Here is a 22276-nt window from a genome sequence, read left to right on the forward strand (position 1 = left end):
GATGGACCTCATGTTATTTATGTAGAAGAGCTTTTCTGTGCCAGAGCTTTTGATTTACAGGTGTCATACAGTCATGAAGATGCAAATGTTTATATTGTTCCATACTGTTTCCTGTGAACAATAAAAATGGCTGTTCAAATACTGATTTCTGGTCTATGCATTGTACTCTTACAAACTCAGATGTGTATAATGGCTAAAAAAATTGCTTAGTGAGTGAAATAAAGTTACATTTTGTTCTATTTTACAATTTAATTTAATGTTTAACTGCACAATATGGAATAAAATAAAATTAGGAGTAAAATTTTACACCATTAAGAGCACAATTTGATACTACGTGGAATAAAATTCTATTCTATTTTGTGTAAAATTATTTTTTAGTCAGACTAAAAGTTTTCTCTACTTGGAATAGAATGCAATTCTATTTAGAGTAAATTATATTCCACTTGGAGTTAAAATACAGTAGAGTAGTTTTTCTTTTAAACAACTTAGAGTAAATTCTCTTGGCATTGATTAAAATTTTTGCACTAAATAGAGTAGATTTTACTCTGAAATTTCAACTCTTCCATGAGAGTAAATTTTACTCTATTTAGACTGGGACCAAATGTTATCTTTTTTAGAGTAAATTTTTTTTCAAATTGAGTAAATTTTACTCTGGAAATTTTACTGTGTATTTGTGAACATCTGTGAGACGAAGGACCAAATGTTTCAAAAAGTTTCCCTCGCTCTGGGTCGGCTGACAGTGAGGAATGACGCAGGCAGGGGGAGGGTGCCGTTTGGCCGTATGGCTAACACATGTACAGTGTTTTCAGTTTTGTTGTGAACGTTCTTGCCTGTTTATGAGGCCAAATGTTTTTAGTTTAGTCTTGGCTGACAGACGGTACAAAGTGTCCCACGGTTGACATCCTGAACTAAACTTAGTTGTAAAAAGAATAGTGAAAAAAAAAAAACAACTTTAATTTTTAAATGAAAATTTTTGGCTTGTTTGGTTTGTTTGTACTTCCAACCACAGTTGCACAATTGACAAGTTACTACTGCTCCCCATGGTGCTCTAATATTAGCCGACTTACTACATTTTGCACACTGATGTGACACAGATCCATGTGTGTGTTTCAGGGATTCAAGAGGCCACAGAGTGCACAAAGTGCAAAAATGACTGGGCATTAAGAGCAGCCATCTGTCTCCTCTATGTGCTCTGTGCCCTGCTCACAATAGCAGTGGCTGTCCTTGGATACAAAGGTAACGTAAAACCAAACAGAAAAGCTAATTTCTTCCAAGCTATTTACTTTTTGGTTACTGCTGCATACCTTCATGTACAAACAAAGTCCATGCTCAATAATCCAAGTATGCAATCCAACAATTTTCATTCAGGTCGTCTGGACAGTTTATTTTATTTTTACATGACTGTCGATGAGGAAGAGGGCCAGCACCGGAGGAGGGGGCGTGCCAAAGATACCATCTTAGCACCAACATAAATGGTTTGTTCCACTTTGGAGTAAGCTGTTGGGGGAAGAATCAGTTTTGTGTTGTGTGTTTCCTTGACTGATGAAGCCTTCTGGATGGAAGGTGAAACGTTTCAGCACAAAAAAAGAGAGAAACTGTCCAGATGACCTGACTGAAAAATTGTTGGACCTTCATGTACAATTTAAAATCATCACACAATTTCAATATAACAGATTCAATGCTGAATGTTTAACGTTTTCACTGGCAAATTTCATTTTAGGTATTCTATTGAGGTCTAGAGGTGTTAGATGTATCTTGAGCCTCTGCCATAATTTAATCTGGGGTTAATATTGATATGTAGGACATGTCACAAGAGTTAAAAGCATAAAAAAAGGTTAGTAAGTTTAATCATGCAGGTAGGTAACAACAAAGTTTAATCATGTCATCTGGACCAGTTTCTTTAAGAGAAAAACATTTTGTCTCAAATCCAGAAGACTTCGTCGGTCTGCGGCCTGCCAACCAGGTCTGTCCCATAGGTAGCCTTCATTGCTGTGTTTCAAGCCAACCCCCTGTTGAAATCTCAGATGCAGGTTTTTAACACATGCAAACAGGAGTCAGGGTCAGAGTTTCTTTATTTGTCATACATGTGGTACATGTGGTGGAACGAAACTGAGTAAGCAGGGTCCCCGTTACATCCAACAATAAAATGTAAAAGAAAAACAACAATAAGATTGAAGATATGAACTAAGAAAAATGTTAACTAAAAATATGCTAAGCACTAGTAGCATAAAAACAATACACTGAACAGCAGCACGAACATGAGTCTGTGTGAGCAGAGGAGTACAAATGAACACAGCAACCAGAAACAGATCAGCAGCAACCAGAAACAGATCAGCAGCAACATGATGTGATTTTTCACATTGATAATTCTGGTTAGAGATTCATGAGTCTAACAGCCTCAGGGCAGAAGCTGTTCCTCAGTCTAGTGGTTCTACACTTAATGCTCCTTAACCTCCTTCCTGAGGGAAGCGGGGCAAAAAGTGTGTGTGCTGGGTGAGTGGGGTCCTTCATGATGCAGGTGGCTCTCTTCCTGCATCTGGAGGTATAGATGGCTGTGATGGTCTGGGACCATCACAGACCCATATGTCCAAAACAACCATCATGTATAACAATCAAATGTTTAATGCCAGATGGACAACTTGCTACTCACAGAAACAGCCTAAGGACAGATTTGTTTTGGACAGATAGTCCCTATAAACCTGCTTCTGAGATTCCAACAGGAGGTTGGCTTGAAACACAGCAATGAAGGCTACCTAGGGGACAGACCTGGTTGGCAGGCCGCAGACTGACGAAGTCTTCTGGATGTGAGTCGATACATTTCTCACTTAAAGAAACTGGTCCAGATGACATAATTTAACCTTTTTTTTGTTTGTTTACAAGACTAAAAAAAACAATAAATCGTGTAATTTGTTCTGTTTGTTAACCTGTTTGTTTTTACATTTATATTTTCATACATTTCACCCAAGTTCAAAAGTTCAAACTATTTGCTGTTCAGCATCTGCTGTTCTTTCGATTTCTCCACTGAAGTGATCTCTTTCGGAGATAAGCCAGATTTTGAGACAGAAAACACAATTTGCAACATTGTGCTTTCTGCAACTTGTTTTTGTGTTTTGAACCAGAAGACTGACGTTAAAAAGAAACAGAGAAGACTTCCAGCACAGTCAGGAAAGAATTCGGTTTGTTTGTTCAGTTTTACACATGTGGAGCCTCAAATTAATCAAAGCAAACCGAGCGCAATCTTCTAAGTTTCACCTGGTCCACAGGCAGCAGAAAGTTCACTTTGCCAGTACGGAATGGCTTTATTGGAAATTTTACGAGTGCAGATCTAAATCAGACTCTTTTAAATTCTGTCAGGATTATTTTGGTTCCCAGCTCTGGGCCTGTGTTGGCGTGGAGCCCATGTGATTTTGACTGCTTGCCTCTAATCTCTACCAGATGACCATGCAGGGACTACCCCAGTTTAACAACACAGAGGAGATTTTATGGTTCGGTAGCAATTTGTTGTCTCATGGACCACAGATTGACTCACAAATGATGGCGAGTGTCAAAATCAGTTTAACTTTATCCAGAGTTTGCTAGATTCTGCATCCATTTTTTTATTTTATTTTTGTCTTTGAACCTGCAAATTATGTTAACACTTAATTGACTTGCTCTGTTGGAGCATCGTTTGTGTTACCTGGTGTAACTAAAGGCCAGTTTCTGCAACTCAGGTTGGAGAACTCCTTAACAATAACTTTACAATAGGCAGCCAGTAAGCCCTACTTCAATGTGTCGATTTAAATTACGCCTGTTGCTTTTTTCACAACAGGAATGTTGAAAGAATGTGTTTACAGACAGGAAGAGGGTTGAGTAGATAGTGGCATATGTTATCCAGCATTTCTGACATTGTTTTACAACATAGTTATAAAAACTGAATTAATGTGTTTAGCAGACATAAAGAAAGAGCGGAGACTCCATCTCTCAATTGAGTGCTTGTGTTTTTGTTTGCCATAAGCGTGTGTTATTGGTACATGTTTTTGTCACTCCTGGAATGATAACAGTGAACTCTTGGGATGTTTTCCAGTGGAGTTTTTAGACTCCCACCTGCTGATGGGAAAGCAAACTGTGAGGGAGAGCAGATGTTGCAGATGTAGAGAGAGAAAATGGAGCCAGAGCTGAGGTGTGCCAGTGGGGTATTCAATCTGCTTTTCAGATTATTTGGACTCAGAAGTGGAATTTATGAGCGTCATCTGTCAATCATCAGTGCTGCTGTTGCCTGGTTACAAAAATCTCAGTAAACTGAGCAGCATTATGTGTCCAGGACTGCTGCTTGGCTTTCCATTCATTCACTGCAGTGGCAGGAATACACCAGCGTCCTCTGCTGGTGTGAGTTAATCCACATTAGCTGAGAGGCTGGTTCTTAAGACTCTATTCTCTAAGAGCTTAAAGGTTCCTGATTAGGAATACTTTAGTGGACCTTTTCTGCTTTTTTGTGTCTGTGTTTCATTCAATTCTTTGCTCTATTCTTAGTTGTTAAGAAGATGGACAATGTGACAGAAGGAATGCAAAATTATGGATGGAAGATCAATGCTGTGGAATCAGACTTAATGAAACTAGGTAATCCTGTTTAGAGCAAGATTACATCACAAATATAGATATAGTGACACAAACTGCTGTAGGTGTTTTTTACATTGACGTTGTGCTATATTTGCATGTTCTGCTGACGTGTTTTTCACATTTCATATTTTTAGATGATCAGGCAGAACAGAAGTCCGTCAATGCAACCAGTGAAATTAACACTTTCAAGTCAGAGCTGGAAGCATTGCAAGGCCAACTGAAAGACGTTAACGTCAGAGCAACGAGCAACAGAGAGACGCTGAATGACCTTCTAGTCACAGGAGATGATGTGCAGAACGGCCATGTCTCCCTGCAAAGAGTTCTCGAAGATAATGCAGCCTCGCTGCGTGGAATCAATCAGTCGCTGGCCTCCTACAGTGGAATGATTGACAGCCTCCAGACAGACACAGCACAGCTCCAGTCTGAGTTACAAGACCAGGTCAAAGGGCAAAGTGAGACCCAAGTGAGCATTGGCGCCCTTAACATCACCCAAACCCAGCAGCGCAATCTGCTCGGCACACTGCAGAAGACAGTTGAAGATACAAGCCTGGCGATACAGAAGCTGAAAAATGACTATCAGATCCTTCAACAGACGGCCAGACAGACACGTACAGACACAGAGTGGCTCAAAGAAAAAGTCCAGAACCTTCAGGTCTTGGCAGCCAACAATTCAGCACTGACCAGATCCAATGGAGACACGCTGGAGGATTTAGGAGCTCAGCTCAGCACTTTAGCAAGCCAAATCCGGAACACATCAGCACTCGGTGAAGGCCATGACCAGGGCTTGCGTGAGCTGATGGACAACCAGAGAGACCATGATAATGCCACCTCATTAAAATTTGATGAGATGGAAGCTAGGTTAGACAGGCACGAGAATGACATGGACCGTGTGACTGGAAACATGAGTTTTGCTGCACAGATTTTAGGTGTCATCAGCTCCGACCTGAATGGCCTTAGATCCTGTGCTGAAACAGTGATGAGGCATTCAGATCTGTTAGCAGCGCTGAATGCCAGCATGGAAGAGGTCAAGACTGACAGCAAGGAGCTGCGTACCCAGCAGGATGAACTGACATCCAAACTGGACCAGGAGGTGAATAACCTGTCCGTGGTGATGAATGAGATGAAGCTGGTGGACAGCAAGCACTCACAGCTCATCACAAACTTCACCATCCTGCAGGGTAAGAACAGACAAAACATTTGGTTTGCATCCTGTATACCAAAGTGGTACAGATGCCATTTATCTCCATTTTAATTTTAAATAAAGGTTTCTGAGTAACTCACAGAAAGTTTAGATCACTGCTCCTATCCACCTTATTCCTAGGCCCCATGGTGCCTTGTGTGTATTATGGGCACAACTTCCGGTGCAGACCGGAACCGGTGTTTACGTGAGAACATTTCGAGCTAATGTAGTTTCTTCGAGCATTGTGGATTTAATTTAAACATGTGGGAACACCACCTGCCAGAGCTCAAACAGGACTATATAATCATCCTGCTGCGGATGAGGGATGGGAGGACAACCTGAATAACTGGCCACAGATGACATCTTTTAGCATATTTAGCTACTTCACGACTCAGTTGCTTCTGACAGTGAAGCAATGAACAACCTGAAAAGCTCTGAGGCGTATTAGTATCTACACAGTAATAAGGTCGGTTATGTTTCATTAAAGAGGTGGGACATAATCTTATTTATCTTAAAGCAGCCATAGAGCTCAGCCATAGCCTTAAAGTCCTTCCATCACCGAGCTTGGGTTAAATGCAGAGAAAATTGTAATACCAAAGACGAACAAATACTATAATACTCTGCCCTTCATACACTTGAACTCATACCTGATATTAGGCCTGTCATGATAAACAATAAATCAATTAATCGCATGATAAATGAAAATTATCAACCTCGTTTTTATTTAACGGCTTTATCATTTTTTTCGTGTCTCTCTCTTTCTACTGGACACTGGATGACAAAAAGCTCAACGCCGGTGCTCTTCACTGACCTCTCCCTTTCTCTTTAAAATCCATTTTAACCATCCAAAATTGTGTTTTTGAATGGTTAAAAGCAGCTAAGTTGAGAAGCTAAGCTTGAGCTAAGCTAATATGCCGACCTCAGGAAAAAAATCTCTGTCTTGTTGAAACTCCAAAATTCATGGTTGAAACCCGTGCCTTCGTGTAAAAAGTTGTTTTTCTGCAAAAAGAAGCTGAAAACTTGTTTACTAATTTTTATTAAAGCTTTGTGTGAAAAATGCTATGCTAAAGAACTCAAACCACACCAAACATCCGCCATTCTGAGAACCAAAGAAAGGAAGTAGAGACAGCCCATGTCACGTAAAGGGGCATCCCTCCCATTTTTCTTAAAGAGACATGCTGCTCGCTCCCTCACTATCCACCCTTCGGTTCAGTCTTATACTGCCATCTAGTGGTTGAAAAAAGGTACCACATGCAAAACAAATTTATAAACATTTCTTCTTAAATTTGACAATAAATTACTAACAATATTATAATTTATCGCAATGATTTCTGAGACAATTAATCGCCCAGCAAAATTTGTTATTGTGACAGGCCTACCTGATATTCTCATCGCACTGTTTTCATTCCATCTGAGGATCCAGCCTCTCTTTTCTGGTGGTTTATTGTAGTTCAGCCACAAAGTAGAATGCAGGTTTTCCTCTGTCGGCTGTTTGTCAACAAAGTGAAATGAGCACACATGCAGCGTTTTGGGTAGTTTCTTCAAGTTCATATTTTTCAGCCACATTCTTCTTAATCCCTCATGTGTAGGTAGGCGATGGAAACTATACCGCTTTTCACAGGAACACTTTTGTTTTGTTTAGGGTCCATGTTCAGAACGCTGTTGTTGTAGCCACTGACTTAGTTTGGTCTGGTTGTTTGTGCAGCCGCAAACAACACAGCAGGCACCTGAACTCCGCAAGGCTATTTTAGTAAAGTTTATAGTTGTTAAATAAATGTCAAAACAACAACAACAACAACAAAAAAACACAGTTTTATCTGCTAAACTGAAAATTACTTTCAAACAAACTGTGGTCCGTGCTCCGCTACCATACACAATACTTACTGCTACTTCTGGTGTCTGACAGGAAGTTGTACCCATAATCATTTATAAAGTAGACCCCCCCAGGAATAAGGTGGATATGATTAAAAAGAACCATAATGGTGACTTTTGGGAGATTATGAACACACCTCACATAAATCTGCTGGTGTTTAATATAATAAAATCAACAAGTCAATTAAATATGCACACAGCAAAGTGAAAATGTTTGTATTGCTTTTGTGACAGTGTAAACCCCCTCCAACGATATTCATCCAGTCACCTCAAGTCCAATAACATCTACTTTTTTGGCTCAGGTCCACCAGGTCCAAAAGGCTCCAGGGGTGACAAAGGTCCTCAGGGGCCAATGGGTCAGACAGGACAAAAGGGTACTAAAGGAGACAGAGGTATGCCAGGATTGATGGGACATAAAGGAGAGAGAGGTGCTCCTGGACCACCTGGCATGGAAGGTCCAAAAGGTCAGCCCGGGGCTTTGGGGGCACCAGGATCTAAAGGACCCAGAGGACCTGGAGGTCGAGCCGGAAGTCCTGGTGATAAGGGTGACCCCGGGGCTGTTGGTATTCCTGGTAGGGATGGACTACCTGGATCACAAGGCCTACCAGGTCCACAGGGGTCCAGAGGTGCAGTAGGACCTGCAGGTTTAGAGGGACCTCGTGGGCTCGTTGGACCTATTGGCCCTCGTGGTCCTCCAGGTCTTCCTGGGCTGCCAGCACTAAAACCTTCTGTAATTGTAAATCCACCTCAGCCTCCACAGGACTTCAAACCAACCCAACCAACAGTAGGCCCGGTACCAACAGAGAAACCACAAAGTTCTATGTCTCAGCAGGTTCAGCTCCCACCTGCTGCCACCACCCCAACAACCGGTGAGTTCAAGGTTCACAGAAGTATAAGAAATTTTTGACAAGTTCTCTAATGTTTATGTACATCCCCAAATGTTAATACTTCAACTAATTCAAACTGCATTGAGAAGGATTTCCTTCTTTTAAGTTTCCTGGTGTTTAATTCTTCCAGGTTGTCCACCAAAGTTCACAAAGTTTAAAAACAGCTGCTACTACTTCTCCTCTGGTGCTCAGAGACTCAACTTTAATGAGGCAAACAAGTTTTGTACCAACATTTCGTCTCATATGCTCATAATCAATGACAATGAGGAACAGGTAAAAGGAATCTTTAAGCATTTAGGCCAAATACTTATTTATGAATCATCTTGTAAAATGTTTGATTCTCTTCTTTGCGTAGCAATATGTGAAGAATGTAATTGCAGGAAAGGGCTACTTCTGGCTGGGGCTTACTGACAAAGAGAAGGAAAATGTCTGGAAGTGGGTGGATGGAACCATGCCAGTTTTCACGTAAGTTATCTTTTTCTAAATGCATTTTATTGATGTAAAACTTGATTGTATTGTTTTCTATTTGGTTATAAAAATGAAGCTAATCAAACTTGTCGTCATCAGACAATGGAAGCCAGGTCAGCCTGATAATTGGACTCACGGTCATGAAGAAGGCGAGGATTGTGCGGGCCTTATTCATAATGCCAACTGGAATGATTTCTACTGCACCGACCGCATCGGTTTCATCTGCGAACGCTCCTCTGACTGTTAGTACTTCTTAAAATCAAACATTTTACTATTTTGACAGTGCCAACAGTAGTCCCTCATTTATCGCGAGGGATCCGTACCCTGAAGCCCCGCAATAAGTGAAAAGCCACAGAGTAGGAATAGTAGTACAATTGGTAAGTAACAGTTTATTTTAGTATATATATATATATATATATATATATATATATATACTGAAATAACACATCCTAGACCTCAATATTAGCAGAGTGGAATTGATTGAGAAGACAATAACACAAAAATTATCAATGTAAATCAAAATTATTACACCATGGAGATATGGATTTGGATTCATACTCAATATGAAAGTGGAAAATAACATGACAGGCTGATTCTACATCATTGAATATTTTCAAGACAAGTCTAAATGAAGCTCAGTAGTGTGTGCGGCCTCCACATGCCTGTATAAACTCCCAGCAACGCCTGGGATAGTGGATGTTCTCCTGAGGGATCTATTCCCAGACCTGGATTACAGCATCAGTTAGCTCCAGAAAAGTCTGTGGTGCGATGTGGCCTTGGTGGATTGTCCGAAACATGATGTCCCAGATGTCCTCAGTTGGATTCATGTCTGGTCTCAATCTACCCAGAGGGATCACCACTAGAATTATGGCTAACCCCTACTGCAGCCTCTCCTCCAAGGGGTATATCGAACTAATCTAGCACTTGATTATTACCCAAAGTAGCCTTACGTTAGTTCTGCTTAAGGCTGTGTTGAAGGTGACTCACCCAGATTGTTAACGACCTTCATTTGCAAGTCACACCCTTGTCTCACCCCATGACTCGCCCAACCTAGCAGCTGGGGTTGGATCGTTGCCCATGGGGAAATCTTGCATTAACGGTCACCCACCTTCGGTTGTAGAACTGTAATTGTTACCGACCTGGTATTTTTTAGTATCTAGGCATAAGATTCCAGGATGTTGTTTATTCAAAGCTGAGAAACCTTTAAAAACCTCCTCTTTTTGTTAGAATTGAACCACGCTTTCCAAATCCATGAGTACAAAGTGTAGAAATGATAGTCCAGAGTTTTACATTTTATGCTTTGCTTTAATTAATAATTTGCAGGGGTACAGTGTTATCAGCACACTATAATTTATTACATTTAATTATTCAAAAAGAACAATGATGAAGAGTCCATGCCTGGTTCTAGGAAATGTCCTATTGGTCAGATGGGACGCTCAGGATTTGGGGTGTCCACCAAGGTAAGGCTCTCCTGGCTCCGATGATCTGTGTTAGGAAATCTTGAATCCTAGAGCATAGGTGGTCCACTACAGTGCAGCCTCCTCTTATTGGAATGGACTGTTATGCATTTGGAGCCCCAAAGCATATTAAATCCCCACAAACCCCTAAGACTGTCCCATGAGCCAACCAGATTTTTAACCAAACTGTTACAATCAACCTTGACAGCACACAATTTATGTGATAACTTTTCAAGAGGGCTGGAAGCAGGACGACACTCTCTCAGTCTAACCCTTTTTCACTCAGTTATGGAAAAACACAATTATTTTGTATAAAAATTTAGCATTTGGACAATATGTTAGGGGGTCGCTCACCATTTCTGTCCGAAGACCTTGGATAATGGCAAGACAAGTCTCTCCTCCAGAGCCCTGGAAGGAATCACCCTTAGCCCCCAAAAGCAAACCTAACCTTGAGGGGTCTGGTCTGGCATCAACTCAGCTGAACAAGGGAGTATTCCTATCTTGATGAAAAAGAAGTCCCTTCTGAGCTGTCCAAATCCCTCTGAGTGGCTCCTGGGGTGAAATCTATATTGTCCTGTCTTGTCGACTCCACGGTCCATTCAGCACTTCCCCGTTGTTGTGCCTGGTTTATATAGACGGATTTCTGGACAGAACCAGTTTTTCCCTCGTACTATTCTAGTGTCATGCTCTGATTGGCCTCAGCTCTTTAGAGCCGTGCGTTTCTCGGAACAGGAGAAACATTCTACTCCATGTCCTTTTATGGTGTCGAGAGTACCATCTTGCCTCACAGCCCCTCTGTTACCAGCACATGAGTTTTATTACAACACTTCTCTTCTCGTCTGCTTTATTTATAACAATTACTTGTTTACTCAGGTCCTTATCTTGTCATGGAATGCTCTTAGGCTCCCTTAAAAGTGGACAATCACAAACTAAGATAAGGTAATGCACTCCCCATCCATCCTGGAATGCTCTTACATACATTCCAGGTGGAGACTCATAGATTGAGCAAGAAAAGGTAATGCATTATCCACTGTTCTGAGCACAGACTATATTTCTAATCTAACATGATTTCAACATGCAGTGCTCACTCTATTCTAATCACAGAATACAATATACATCTAATATAATCACAACATGCAGTGTTCACTTCATTCTAATCACAGAATACAGTATAAATCTGATATAATCACAACATGCAGTGTTTGCTTCATTCTAATCACAGAACACAGTATAAATCTGATATAATCACAACATGCAATGTTCACTTCATTCTTATCACAGAACACAGTATAAATCTGCCACACTTGCAGCATATGGGCAGGGGACGATTTCATCAAATGTGACATTACTTGACACTGGGAAACAGGCTGGATTCATGTCTGAGGAACAGGCAGGCCAGTCCATAACATCAATGTCCTCATCATGTAGGATCTGCTGACACACTTCAGCCACATGAGGCCTAGCACTGTTGTGCATAAGAAGGAACCCAGGGCCCACTGCGCCAGCATATGGTCTCACAATGGGTCTAAGGATCTCATCCCGGTACTTTATGTAGATCAGGGCACCACTGGCTATGACCTGTGGTCACCACCTGCAGAATCACTCTTTTATAGGGGTTGTATTGCTAATTGCCTCTTATTCTACCTGTTTTGTGTTCCATTTGCACAGCAGCAGGTGAAACTGATTCACAATAAGTGTTACTACCTAACTGGTGACAGTGATTCAACAAAGGTGTGACTGATTTGGAGTTACATTGTTTTGTTTAGGTGTTCCCTTTATTTTTTTTGAGCAGTGTATATATATATATATATATATATATATATATATATATGCATGTAAAGGTGTTTTAAACCCTTCCCACACTCTTGCAATATTCTAAACTCTTAACGCTCTAAAAGAGCACAGAATGTCATGATTTACCTCTCTGAGCTTCAGCTGCACTCAGCCACCTGCAAGCGCTCTTGGCCACACCCACTTCTCCATGCTGCACGAGAACAGCTGATCAGCTGCAGGAGGCAGTTGATCCTGCAGTGTGGGCTGTACAGAAGTGCAGGAGGAAGGTTTTACTGCAGCTGTAGGCTGCACAAAGATGCAGCAGGTGCTAATTAATTTAAAATAATTTGTTTGAAATAAAAATTCCATGCTGATCGTGCGGCTCATCCATCAAGCAGACAATTGTGTGTCACGTCCAATCTTATTTAGAAAAACTGCGGTAGAGCGAGTATGCAATAAACAAACTCTGAAGTAGTGAGGGACTACTGTACTCTGTTTTTGTTGTTGTTTTTACATCAGTATGCTCTGGTTATTGTCATTAAATCAAACTGTTTGTAAATATCAAATCTGATAAATTGTTGGTCTCACAACATCCTTGATCCCAAGCTGAGTCTGAATTAACTGGAGCTCCAACTTCAAAAGTAAATTTTCAGTGTTGGTTTCGTTTGTGAATAATCTGGAAATTCCAATATTTTGCAAGCATTAACATACTGGAGCAAGAGTTAAGAAAAAACTCAGCCAACCACCAACTGGATCTTAAAGACTCCAATAAAAGTAATTTATGTACAGGTCATCTATTCATTTTCTGGGAGAAAATAAAAATCTGTAGTGGAAAAACTTATGTATAGTCCTCAGCTACTAACTAAAAAGGATAGTGAACTTCTTGTACTTGCATATATTGTGCGTTTAATTGCAGTATGTGCAGTAAAAATCATTTAAAACTTTTAATGTAGCAATTGTGCTGTGAAATTAGACCAGGGTGTTACTGATTTAAGTAAAAACAAGGATCTACCACAGTCTGGTCTTTACAACACATTTAAAAAAATGAATTGTGGAACAAACTGGCTTTGTTATACCTGATGATTGGTTGTTTTTGACGGATGGTCCCCTTTTTGCACGTGCAAAGCTAGTTTCTTTGGATTCTACAGAGGGCTGGCTTGAAACACATCAAGGAGATGCTATTTATGAGACAGATCTGGGTTGGCAGGCCTCAGACTGATGACATTTTTCAGATGAAAGAAGAATTTTTTTTTTTTTAGGATTTTTCTGAACTGAATCTCAACAGAAAGTAGAACTTACATCAACATATAGTAAATGCAATCACTAAAAATAATTTAGTTTTTCCTTGAGAGGTAAACTGTGGACAATAAAAACGCTTACACTGCAACTGTTGCTGTAAATCTGTGTAAATGTTGTCAACATATGTTGTGATTTTGTTGCTCTTCTTACAGTGGCCGTTCCAGTTTTATAGCATCCAGCCAAGATCTGTGGAATATGTGGAAGTGAGGATGAAGATGCAGCAATAATGAAAGTTGTGAGAAAAAAAGCTTCAAATGACAAAAAGACTCTGACAAAGGCAGCCTGATTAGGCATCACAGACACTTGGACTCATATTTGTCTTTGGAGGGACTTTAAAACTTTGAATGGTTCCCAAGACAGAGCAGGAGCAGAGCTTTAAGTAAGCCACTAATGTGCTGATTTCAATGATTCAAGGTTCTTTATTTGTCATGTGCAGCACATGTGGTACATGTGGTGTAATGAAATTGTGTACACAGGGTCCCAGTTACATCCAACAAAAGTATACAATATAAAAGAAAAACAGTAATAAGATTTAAGGTGGGGATCAATTTAAAGGGGTAATGAAGTGCCAACACTTCATTGTTTGTTGCAGCCACTTTTATACATAAACAGGTGCATCTAAAAATGGAACATCATGAAAAAGTTCAATTCTTGTCAATCATTTCAGAAAGTGAAACTCATATATAGATTCATTACACATAGTGTAATATTTCAAGCCTTTATTTCTTGTAATTTTGATTATTATGGCTTACAAATAATAAATAAGAAACTGAAATTTAGTGTCTCAGAAAATTAGAATATTCCACAGCCAGTTTTTTTGTACCTTTGGCAGTGTAAAACCAGCATCTCCATAAAGCTCATCCTGGTATATGTTGCATTGACTGTGGACTTCAGGAAACACAGTGGACCATTACCAGCAGATGACATAGCAACCCAACCCATCACTGACTGTGGAAACTTCACTCTGGACTTCAAGCAACATGGATTCTGGGCCTCTCCACTGTCCTCCAGACTCTGGGACCTTGATCTCCAAATGACATGAAATTTTACTTTAAGCTGAAAATAGGACATTTGACCAGTGAGCAACAGTCCAGTTCTTTGTCTCCTCAACAGGTAAGACGCTTCTGATTTGTCTCTGGTTCAGGAGTGGCTCGACCTGAGGAATGAGGCATTTGTAGCTCATGTCTAGAAGTTAATTAACTGGGTGTGACACAATATTGAACCTCTTCATCATATTCAAATTTTCTGACAATTAATTTTTTTTTTCATAATTTGTGAGCCATAATCATCAATATTACAAGAAACAAAGGCTTGTCATATTTCACTCTGCACATAATGAAACTGAAATATGAGTTTCACTTTCTGAAATAATTGACAAAATAAATTACAACTTTTACATTATGTTCTAATTTTTTGAGATGCATCTGTAAATCAGTCAAAAAGGGAAAGAAAAATGTTTTGGATTTTATACTTTTCCACATTTTCAACAGTCGTCTTCATTTTAATACCTTCATAGTAAAAACATAATAAAACCTTTAAAACAAAGCTGTTTCAGAATACTATATGATTATATGTTATAAGTAAGAACTACTTCATACTTTTTAAAATACTCCACAGTTTCAAATTATAGAAATCTTGAAGAAAATCTTACACGAAAAACAAAGAGCTTACTAGATAACACCAAATGACTGCAGCTTTTTAAAAAATGTAAAAATATATTTGGTCTCTTTGTGAAACTCATCACTGAATGATGCTCTTTGAGAGCAGAGCTGCTCTGTTGTGGCAGTCAGTATTTCTCATACTTTAATTTGCCAATGTTAATATATTATATACATTTTATATGGCACATGTTACCAGTATGTACATTTTAATGCAGCCAATTGATTTGTGATTTAATGATTTATCCAAATGCTTTGACATCATTGCCTGTAATTATTGAATGAGTGCTGTACCATGCTATTCTTAAGGACTGAGTACCAGGTTTGTTTTTATGGCAGATTATGTTTTTCATTAAGCTCTTACCAGATACGACCATATTTGTGACAATAAATTGTGAAAAATGATCTGCTTGGATTTTGTGATTTTTGTCTTCTTTTTTTTTTTGTTTGTTTCTTTTTTGACTTTCAGTCAGGATGCTTGGCATTCCTATCTGTTTATTTAAATTAATTAAATAATTAATCTTTCAGCTGTTCCCTTTTTAACAGTCACCAGAGAGTCATCCTCCTCCACCTCACTCTGTTCTAATCAAACAATTAATAAATTAATTCTTGTGTGTGACATTATACAAAATCAGCATCCAATCCTGAGTTCCTACATAATAATTCCACATTTTTTTCACACAAATTTTTAGGTTATTTTTACTTATTTATTTATTTGTTTGTTTGTTTTGGTGAGGTTTTTTTTTTTACTAAAGTTTTATGTTTAAGTGCAAACATTTTATGTAAATTTTGTAACATTACAAGACATTTTTATACAGTGATTGGTAGTCAAGGATTTATTTTCTTAATGTTTCAAATATCATTACAAACAGCAGACTGTAGGCAAAGATGAGTAGAGGGGAAGAATATTTCTTTAAAATAAATAACTCCTCTCATAATAATGATGTTTAAAAAGCAAACAAACATGACATAGATCAGTCATTTTAAATTGTGGTTATATCTGAAGACGTTTAACCTTTTAATTGTCTACCTTTGTTTATTGGGTACACTTCAATATATTAATTTATTTGACATGTATTTTTCCCAGCCTTCAGCTGCGTTAAAGATAAAAAAAAAAAATACATTGATAATTTAATTGTATTTTTCTATCACATCACAGTTTCCACTAGTGAATAAGGGATTATTTCAATAACTGTTTCAAATTTGACATTATTCTTAGGCCTGTATCATAAATAAAAACATCTCACTTGTTTTTTTGAGCAACTTCCAGAGAGCGTCATCTCCAAGCGTCATGTGACCCCCGTCACCTGACAATGATGTGTATTTTTTTTTTCCTTTTTCAGAATATCTTATAAAAAAAATTGTCGGCTTGACGACTGCAAATAAGAATTTGACTTATAGCGATAGGCTATTTATTGGTGTCATACGTTTATTCGACACCCGACTATTCGCGTTAATTACCCAGAATGCTTCGCTTGTTGCCGTCTGACGAGAAGCAGTGACAGTGTAGAAAAAGAGTGGGCTAGCTCTGTTTGACACCCATCTAGTTGTTGTTGCGATGCATTTTTATCGCGTCAAGTAAGATTAAGTGGGAAAAATAATATCTGGGGAAGGCGAAATCTGTTGTTGCCAACGCTCTAGCGATGCCTCTTTTCACGACCAACCCTTTTGACCAAGATGTTGGTGAGTTATCAGAACTGTTAGCATCGGGGCTAGCATAAGTAGCTACCAGACAGCTTTGTTTGGGTTTTCGGAGCCTTTCACTCTCGTACTACAATGCATACTGTAGTGGCTCGAATCTAGCAAAGTGTTTTTTTTTAAGTACTAATATGTGCATGTTTTTAATTCATCATCACATTAGCTGTAAAATGACGAGGGATACAGATATGTTGTCATCGGCTAGTTGGCAGCTTTGTGCCTCATTTAGCTTTGCTGTTCTGCATCTCACCCTCAGTTTGTTATTAATGAGCCTGAAATTACAGAAGAAGTGGAAGTGAAAGAGGAAGCGGTGTAATATGAAAATATAAGTGATGCTGTGTTCCCTGTGTGGTTAGCCACATCATTAGCATGTACAGTTTTCAGAGGAAACTGTTGATGTTACACAAACACCACTAACACACCAAACCCTGCAGTTTATTTTATAATTACCAGACTTTTTAACCAGCTTTTGATTTCTAAATGCAGTTAAAGAACTTATATGTTACTGCTTAATCACACTGCTTATGACTCATCTTGGATATTGTGTAGACACACTAAATCACTAGATAAGTCTAGATAAGTCTCACCAATGCCGGATTAAGTGTTTCACTTTATAATTTTCATGCTCTAATAAAGTGTTTATTAAACTATTGAACAACCCTGTTTACCACGGTGCCACTGGATTTAAAAAGCTTTTGTTGTATTGTGAAGCACGTATATGTCATGTTTATGTTCATTTACAAAGATTCATAAATCCGTTTGTTAGTTAACACAGGATAAGCACAGGGAATTTTGTTTAAATAAAATATACTCACAAAAAGAAAAAAATATGCACATAGCCTGCAATTCTATTATTTTTCTTTTTTAACTATTACTATTTTAAAAGCTTAATTTCTCTGTGATTGTTGCCGCTTTTAATGTATTGACAAAATTATGTAAATGTTTTTTTTCTGTTCAGTTTAAGACTTCTGCTTGTATTAAGTGTTGTATTTTTTTCCCTTCAGAGAAAGCAACTAGTGAGATGAACACGGCTGAAGACTGGGGCCTCATCCTGGATATATGTGATAAGATAGGACAGTCCCGAACTGGGTATCTCAACCTTTGTCACCACTAAATATTACACATATTTAGTTTTTTTTAGCAGTTTGGTATATGTAAACATATCAGTGTTGTTAGAGATCAAACTCAAACAGTTTTCAGAAACCCCTTTACAAGTAAATACTTAATTTAACAAAGCTGGATTGTTTTTTTAGTTTGCAGTTCATTTCTTAAGACTTTTGGGTTCTGCTCCTCTGTTCCAGGCCAAAAGAATGTCTCCGCTCCATAATGAGAAGAGTGAACCACAAGGATCCACACGTAGCCATGCAGGCACTGACTGTAAGTAGACTGAACACAAACAGACAAGTTGTGTGTACAGTTTGGCCCGGAAATATTTGGAGGCTGATACATTGTTTGCAATTTCAGCTGTAAACACAATGAAATTACAGAGAATATCTACCTAAAGTGCAGACTCTCAACTTTAATTTGAGGCTATACACATCCAGGATGAAGGAAGGGTTTTGAAATTAAAACTATTATATCACCACACATCATCATAGAACTATCTTTGAAAAGAAAAATCACTCAAAAGCTCTTTGATACCTATGTTATGTTCCTATGTATTCTCTAAATAAGTAAACTATACAAAGCTGACTTAAGTTATGACATATAAATTTGGAAGCTGCCCTTCCAGAAGATAAAAACTTTAATATTCACATTTAATATGAAAAGAAAGTTTTATCATAGCAAATACAGAGTTCACAACAAGATGAAGACCTTTCAAAAACCTCTGGGAAAGAAATGCCAAACCAGACTTTACCCAGTAAACCCCTTAAAAAGTCAGATCTGTTCTGAAACATTGTCTTTTGGATGCATAAAGCTGTAATCAGTCTGTACCAAAATGACAGGAAGGGATGAGAAGACGTGGGGCTGCTCATGATTCAAAGAAAAGAACATTACATTTAACACTCGGAGACAGAATGATAGGATTATTTTTTTTATTACACATGACATGTTGCATTATATGACCTAAAACACATTTTCTCTTTACAAAGAGTGGGGATTAACAAAACAGCAACAGTTAAAACAATCATGTTTCAGCCAAGTTAAAAAACTCTTCATTCAAACAACACCATATAAATGGTTTCTTCTGTTCAAGCAGGCTGAGCAGAATTTATTTATTTATTTTTTTCATATATTTGTAGGGCTGGGCCATATCATATCGTTCACAATAATACCGGTAAAAAAAAAGCTTGCCTGGGCAAAATAATGATATCATGATATGCTAATTTCATGACGTAATATGTCAGGGCGCCACGCCCCCTTAACAGAACCGAGCGCACCGAACAACCACACCGAATTGTGCACCCCCCCCTCCACCTGTCGGTACTGGTGTGACGCTAATTAGCTGCGTGCAATACAAGCTAGCTAAAAAGCTAAAAACAAAAAACGCATGGCTCAGCTGTCTCTCCATCCAGCTCTATACTGCAGGTACAGACAACTCAACTGTCTCCCTCCTCCCGCTCTAAGCTGCCGGTGTGGGCTGCATCTCCCCCGCTCTAAACTGCCGGTACAAACACGCGCAGCTTAACTGTCTCTTGAGATCCACAGTCCATGGACCAAGAACAAAATAGTCAGGTGATCAGAGACCGAGCATCAGAGCAATGAATCATTCCTGCAGGAACAGAGGAAGCTGAAACACCACAAGCTTCAGGGTCAGCTGATCACCCTGTTACAAGTTCTGGAAGTTATAGCTCATTTAAAGGCAACATATATTTTGTTACATTTATGCTGAACAGATCTTAAACTTCATGTTATTTAGTTATTTTGGGAAACTTCACCTGCACTTTAGTTTTTGTGGTGGATTTATTGATCTATTTGTGCAAACTTTTTCCATCTAAATAACAGAAGCATCTTTTTTATTTTTATACTTGGAGACTGAATACTTTACTAAATAAAGTAATTTCAATAAAATTACCCCTTGTTTTTTATTTTATTTTATGTAATACTGCAAACAGCATGTTAATTTTGTCAAATAAATAACTATGATTTCTGTTTTTTTTTTTATATATTGCAAAATTTATCATTATCGTCAGAATGCTCTGAAATAGCACAATATTATATTTGAGCCATATTGCCCACCCCTTTGTTTGTTTTAAAATAAACTTAATTGTTGTTTGAACGAAGGACTGTTCTTTCCAATTGACTTAAAGGGATGGATAGCAGTACTTTCCACTTGAGTGTAACTGTTAAAAACCAGTAAAAAGGGGATGCTTTCAATCAGCTAGAGTATTTTCTGCTTCAAGTCATCTTGGTGTTTAGGTATGTTCTGGATTATTGGCCGTAGTAACTGTTTTCCTCTGTGCCCTTTAGTGCACCAGATAGTCTCTCAAAACTAAAAAAAAACAACAGACTTAGGTGACTTCAGTGAAGGCCTGATTATGTGCCTGTTAAAAATAAATAGCCATAAGAGACGGCACAAGAACCATTCCCCACTGTGTTCTTGAATTAACCTGCATCTGTGTTTGTAAACTCATATTCCTTGACCATTGAGGTAAAATTGAGAGCCTGTTCTTCAATCCCATGTTTATTATGCAACTAGATCTTTACTTACGACGATGCTTTAGGGCCACGCTAAGAAAAAAAAAAAAATTGTCATAAAATTACAAGAATAAAGTTTTAGTATTATGAGAATAAAGTCGTCCGAGACGGGCAGCACGGTGGCACAACTGGTAGAGCTGCTGCCTCTCAGCGAGCAGGTCCTTGGTTCAAACCCCGGTCCAGGGGCCTTTCTGGGTGGAGTTTGCATGTTCTCTCCGTGCATGTGTGTGTTTTCTCTGCTGGACATGGGCACCAGCGACCCCCGTGACCCAAAATGGAATAAGCGGGTAAAGATAATGGATGGATGGAAGTCGTCCGAGACTTCTTTTTTTTTTTTTTTAACAGCTCTCGTTTATTTTTATTTTTTTTCCATGAGTCAGATCCACAACGCACCTGTCAATCAATCCAGTAGGCGTGTCAGCAAATGACCAATCCGAAGCTAAATGCTCCTTACCTGCAGAGCTGCGCTGCAGCCCATCAAAGCGTACCATCTTACTGTAAGCAGGTTCAAAGTCCTGATACTGATAATAAACTGATGCTGATGTGCTGACAGATTATCTCCTTATTTATAAAACCAGTACCCAAGTTTAACTTAACAAGATGCTCAGCAGTACTAATTTTACCACAGTTAAAATGTAGTAAATTCTGCTCATTTGCTGACACGCCTACTGGATTGATTGACAGGTCGCATCCAACTCATGGAAAACAAAAACAAAAGAGAGCTGCAAAAAGACTCGTACGACTTTATTCTCGTAATATTAATAATTTATTAGACTTTATTCTCTTAATACGACAACTTTATTCTCGTAATTTTAGGGCTTTTAATTTTGTTCTTAGCGTGGCCCTAAAGCTCGGTCGTATTTACTAAACGAGTATTATTTCCATGTTTCCATGTTATTTCCGTTGAGCATGGACTTTGTTTGTTTTTATTTCCATGTTTGTTTTGTGAACTACAGCTGTTGAATGATGATGAGCTGCTCAAATCAGCCATTTCCTTTGTCCTTACAGCTTCTCGGTGCTTGTGTGTCAAACTGTGGGAAGATTTTTCACTTGGAGGTGTGCTCCAGAGAGTTCGCCAGTGAAGTCAGTAACGTCTTAAACAAAGTATGTAGCTTTTTTTTTTTTTTTTTGCCTTAATCATGGTGCAATATTAATTTGTCTCTAGAGTAGGTCATGATTTTTAATTTGTGTTGAATTCAGGGTCACCCAAAAGTGTGTGAGAAGCTGAAGGCCCTGATGGTGGAGTGGGCTGAGGACTTCCGCAACGACCCGCAGCTCAGTCTGATCTCAGCAATGATAAAGAATTTACGCGAGCAAGGTGTGGCCTTCCCTGCGGTGGGTTCCCAGGTAGGTTTATTTTTAATGTGTGCTTTCAGTTCCAACTGGTACAGTTTGTAATTTAATCTAATGTCTAACATCCTGATGCATGTTCAAAAATCCAGGTAGAAAAAAATTCCAAAAAAGTTAAGTTAGGTCAGGTACAACAAAACAAACATTTTTTGTTGTTGTTTTGTTTTGTTTTTTGAACCCATCCAGAGGACCTGATTTAACTCCTTTGGACTAATGTCTAACAAATTTCAACAGTTTTTTTTTCCTCAATGTCATGTATATAAGCCTTTCTTGTCTAATCTCTACTTATGTTTTCACAGGCTGCAGAGCAAGCAAAAGCAAGCCCAGCATTAGTGGCAAAGGATCCCTCCACCTCCACAAACAAAAAAGAAGAGGAGGACTTAGCCAAAGGTAAAGAGG

At 38.7% G+C, this 22276-nt stretch overlaps 1 protein-coding gene across 1 annotated transcript in view; it reads left to right on the top strand.

Moving 5' to 3' along the window:
- Positions 1-22276, top strand: part of LOC119414259 (collectin-12) — a 57846-nt gene that overhangs the window by 31594 nt on the left and 3976 nt on the right. Inside the window, exons 3-15 of the mRNA XM_037681354.1 lie at positions 1114-1236; positions 4510-4596; positions 4731-5774; positions 7951-8517; positions 8666-8808; positions 8891-9000; positions 9103-9245; positions 16793-16873; positions 17893-17977; positions 18190-18265; positions 21536-21631; positions 21728-21874; positions 22177-22267. Of these exons, the coding sequence (XP_037537282.1) occupies positions 1114-1236; positions 4510-4596; positions 4731-5774; positions 7951-8517; positions 8666-8808; positions 8891-9000; positions 9103-9245; positions 16793-16873; positions 17893-17977; positions 18190-18265; positions 21536-21631; positions 21728-21874; positions 22177-22267 (2793 nt within the window). The remainder of the gene's footprint in view (positions 1-1113; positions 1237-4509; positions 4597-4730; positions 5775-7950; positions 8518-8665; positions 8809-8890; positions 9001-9102; positions 9246-16792; positions 16874-17892; positions 17978-18189; positions 18266-21535; positions 21632-21727; positions 21875-22176; positions 22268-22276) is intronic.

The sequence above is a fragment of the Nematolebias whitei genome, chromosome 9 (genome assembly GCF_014905685.2).
Source record: "Nematolebias whitei isolate Nwh7 chromosome 9, NemWhi1, whole genome shotgun sequence".
NCBI lineage: Eukaryota > Metazoa > Chordata > Actinopteri > Cyprinodontiformes > Rivulidae > Nematolebias > Nematolebias whitei.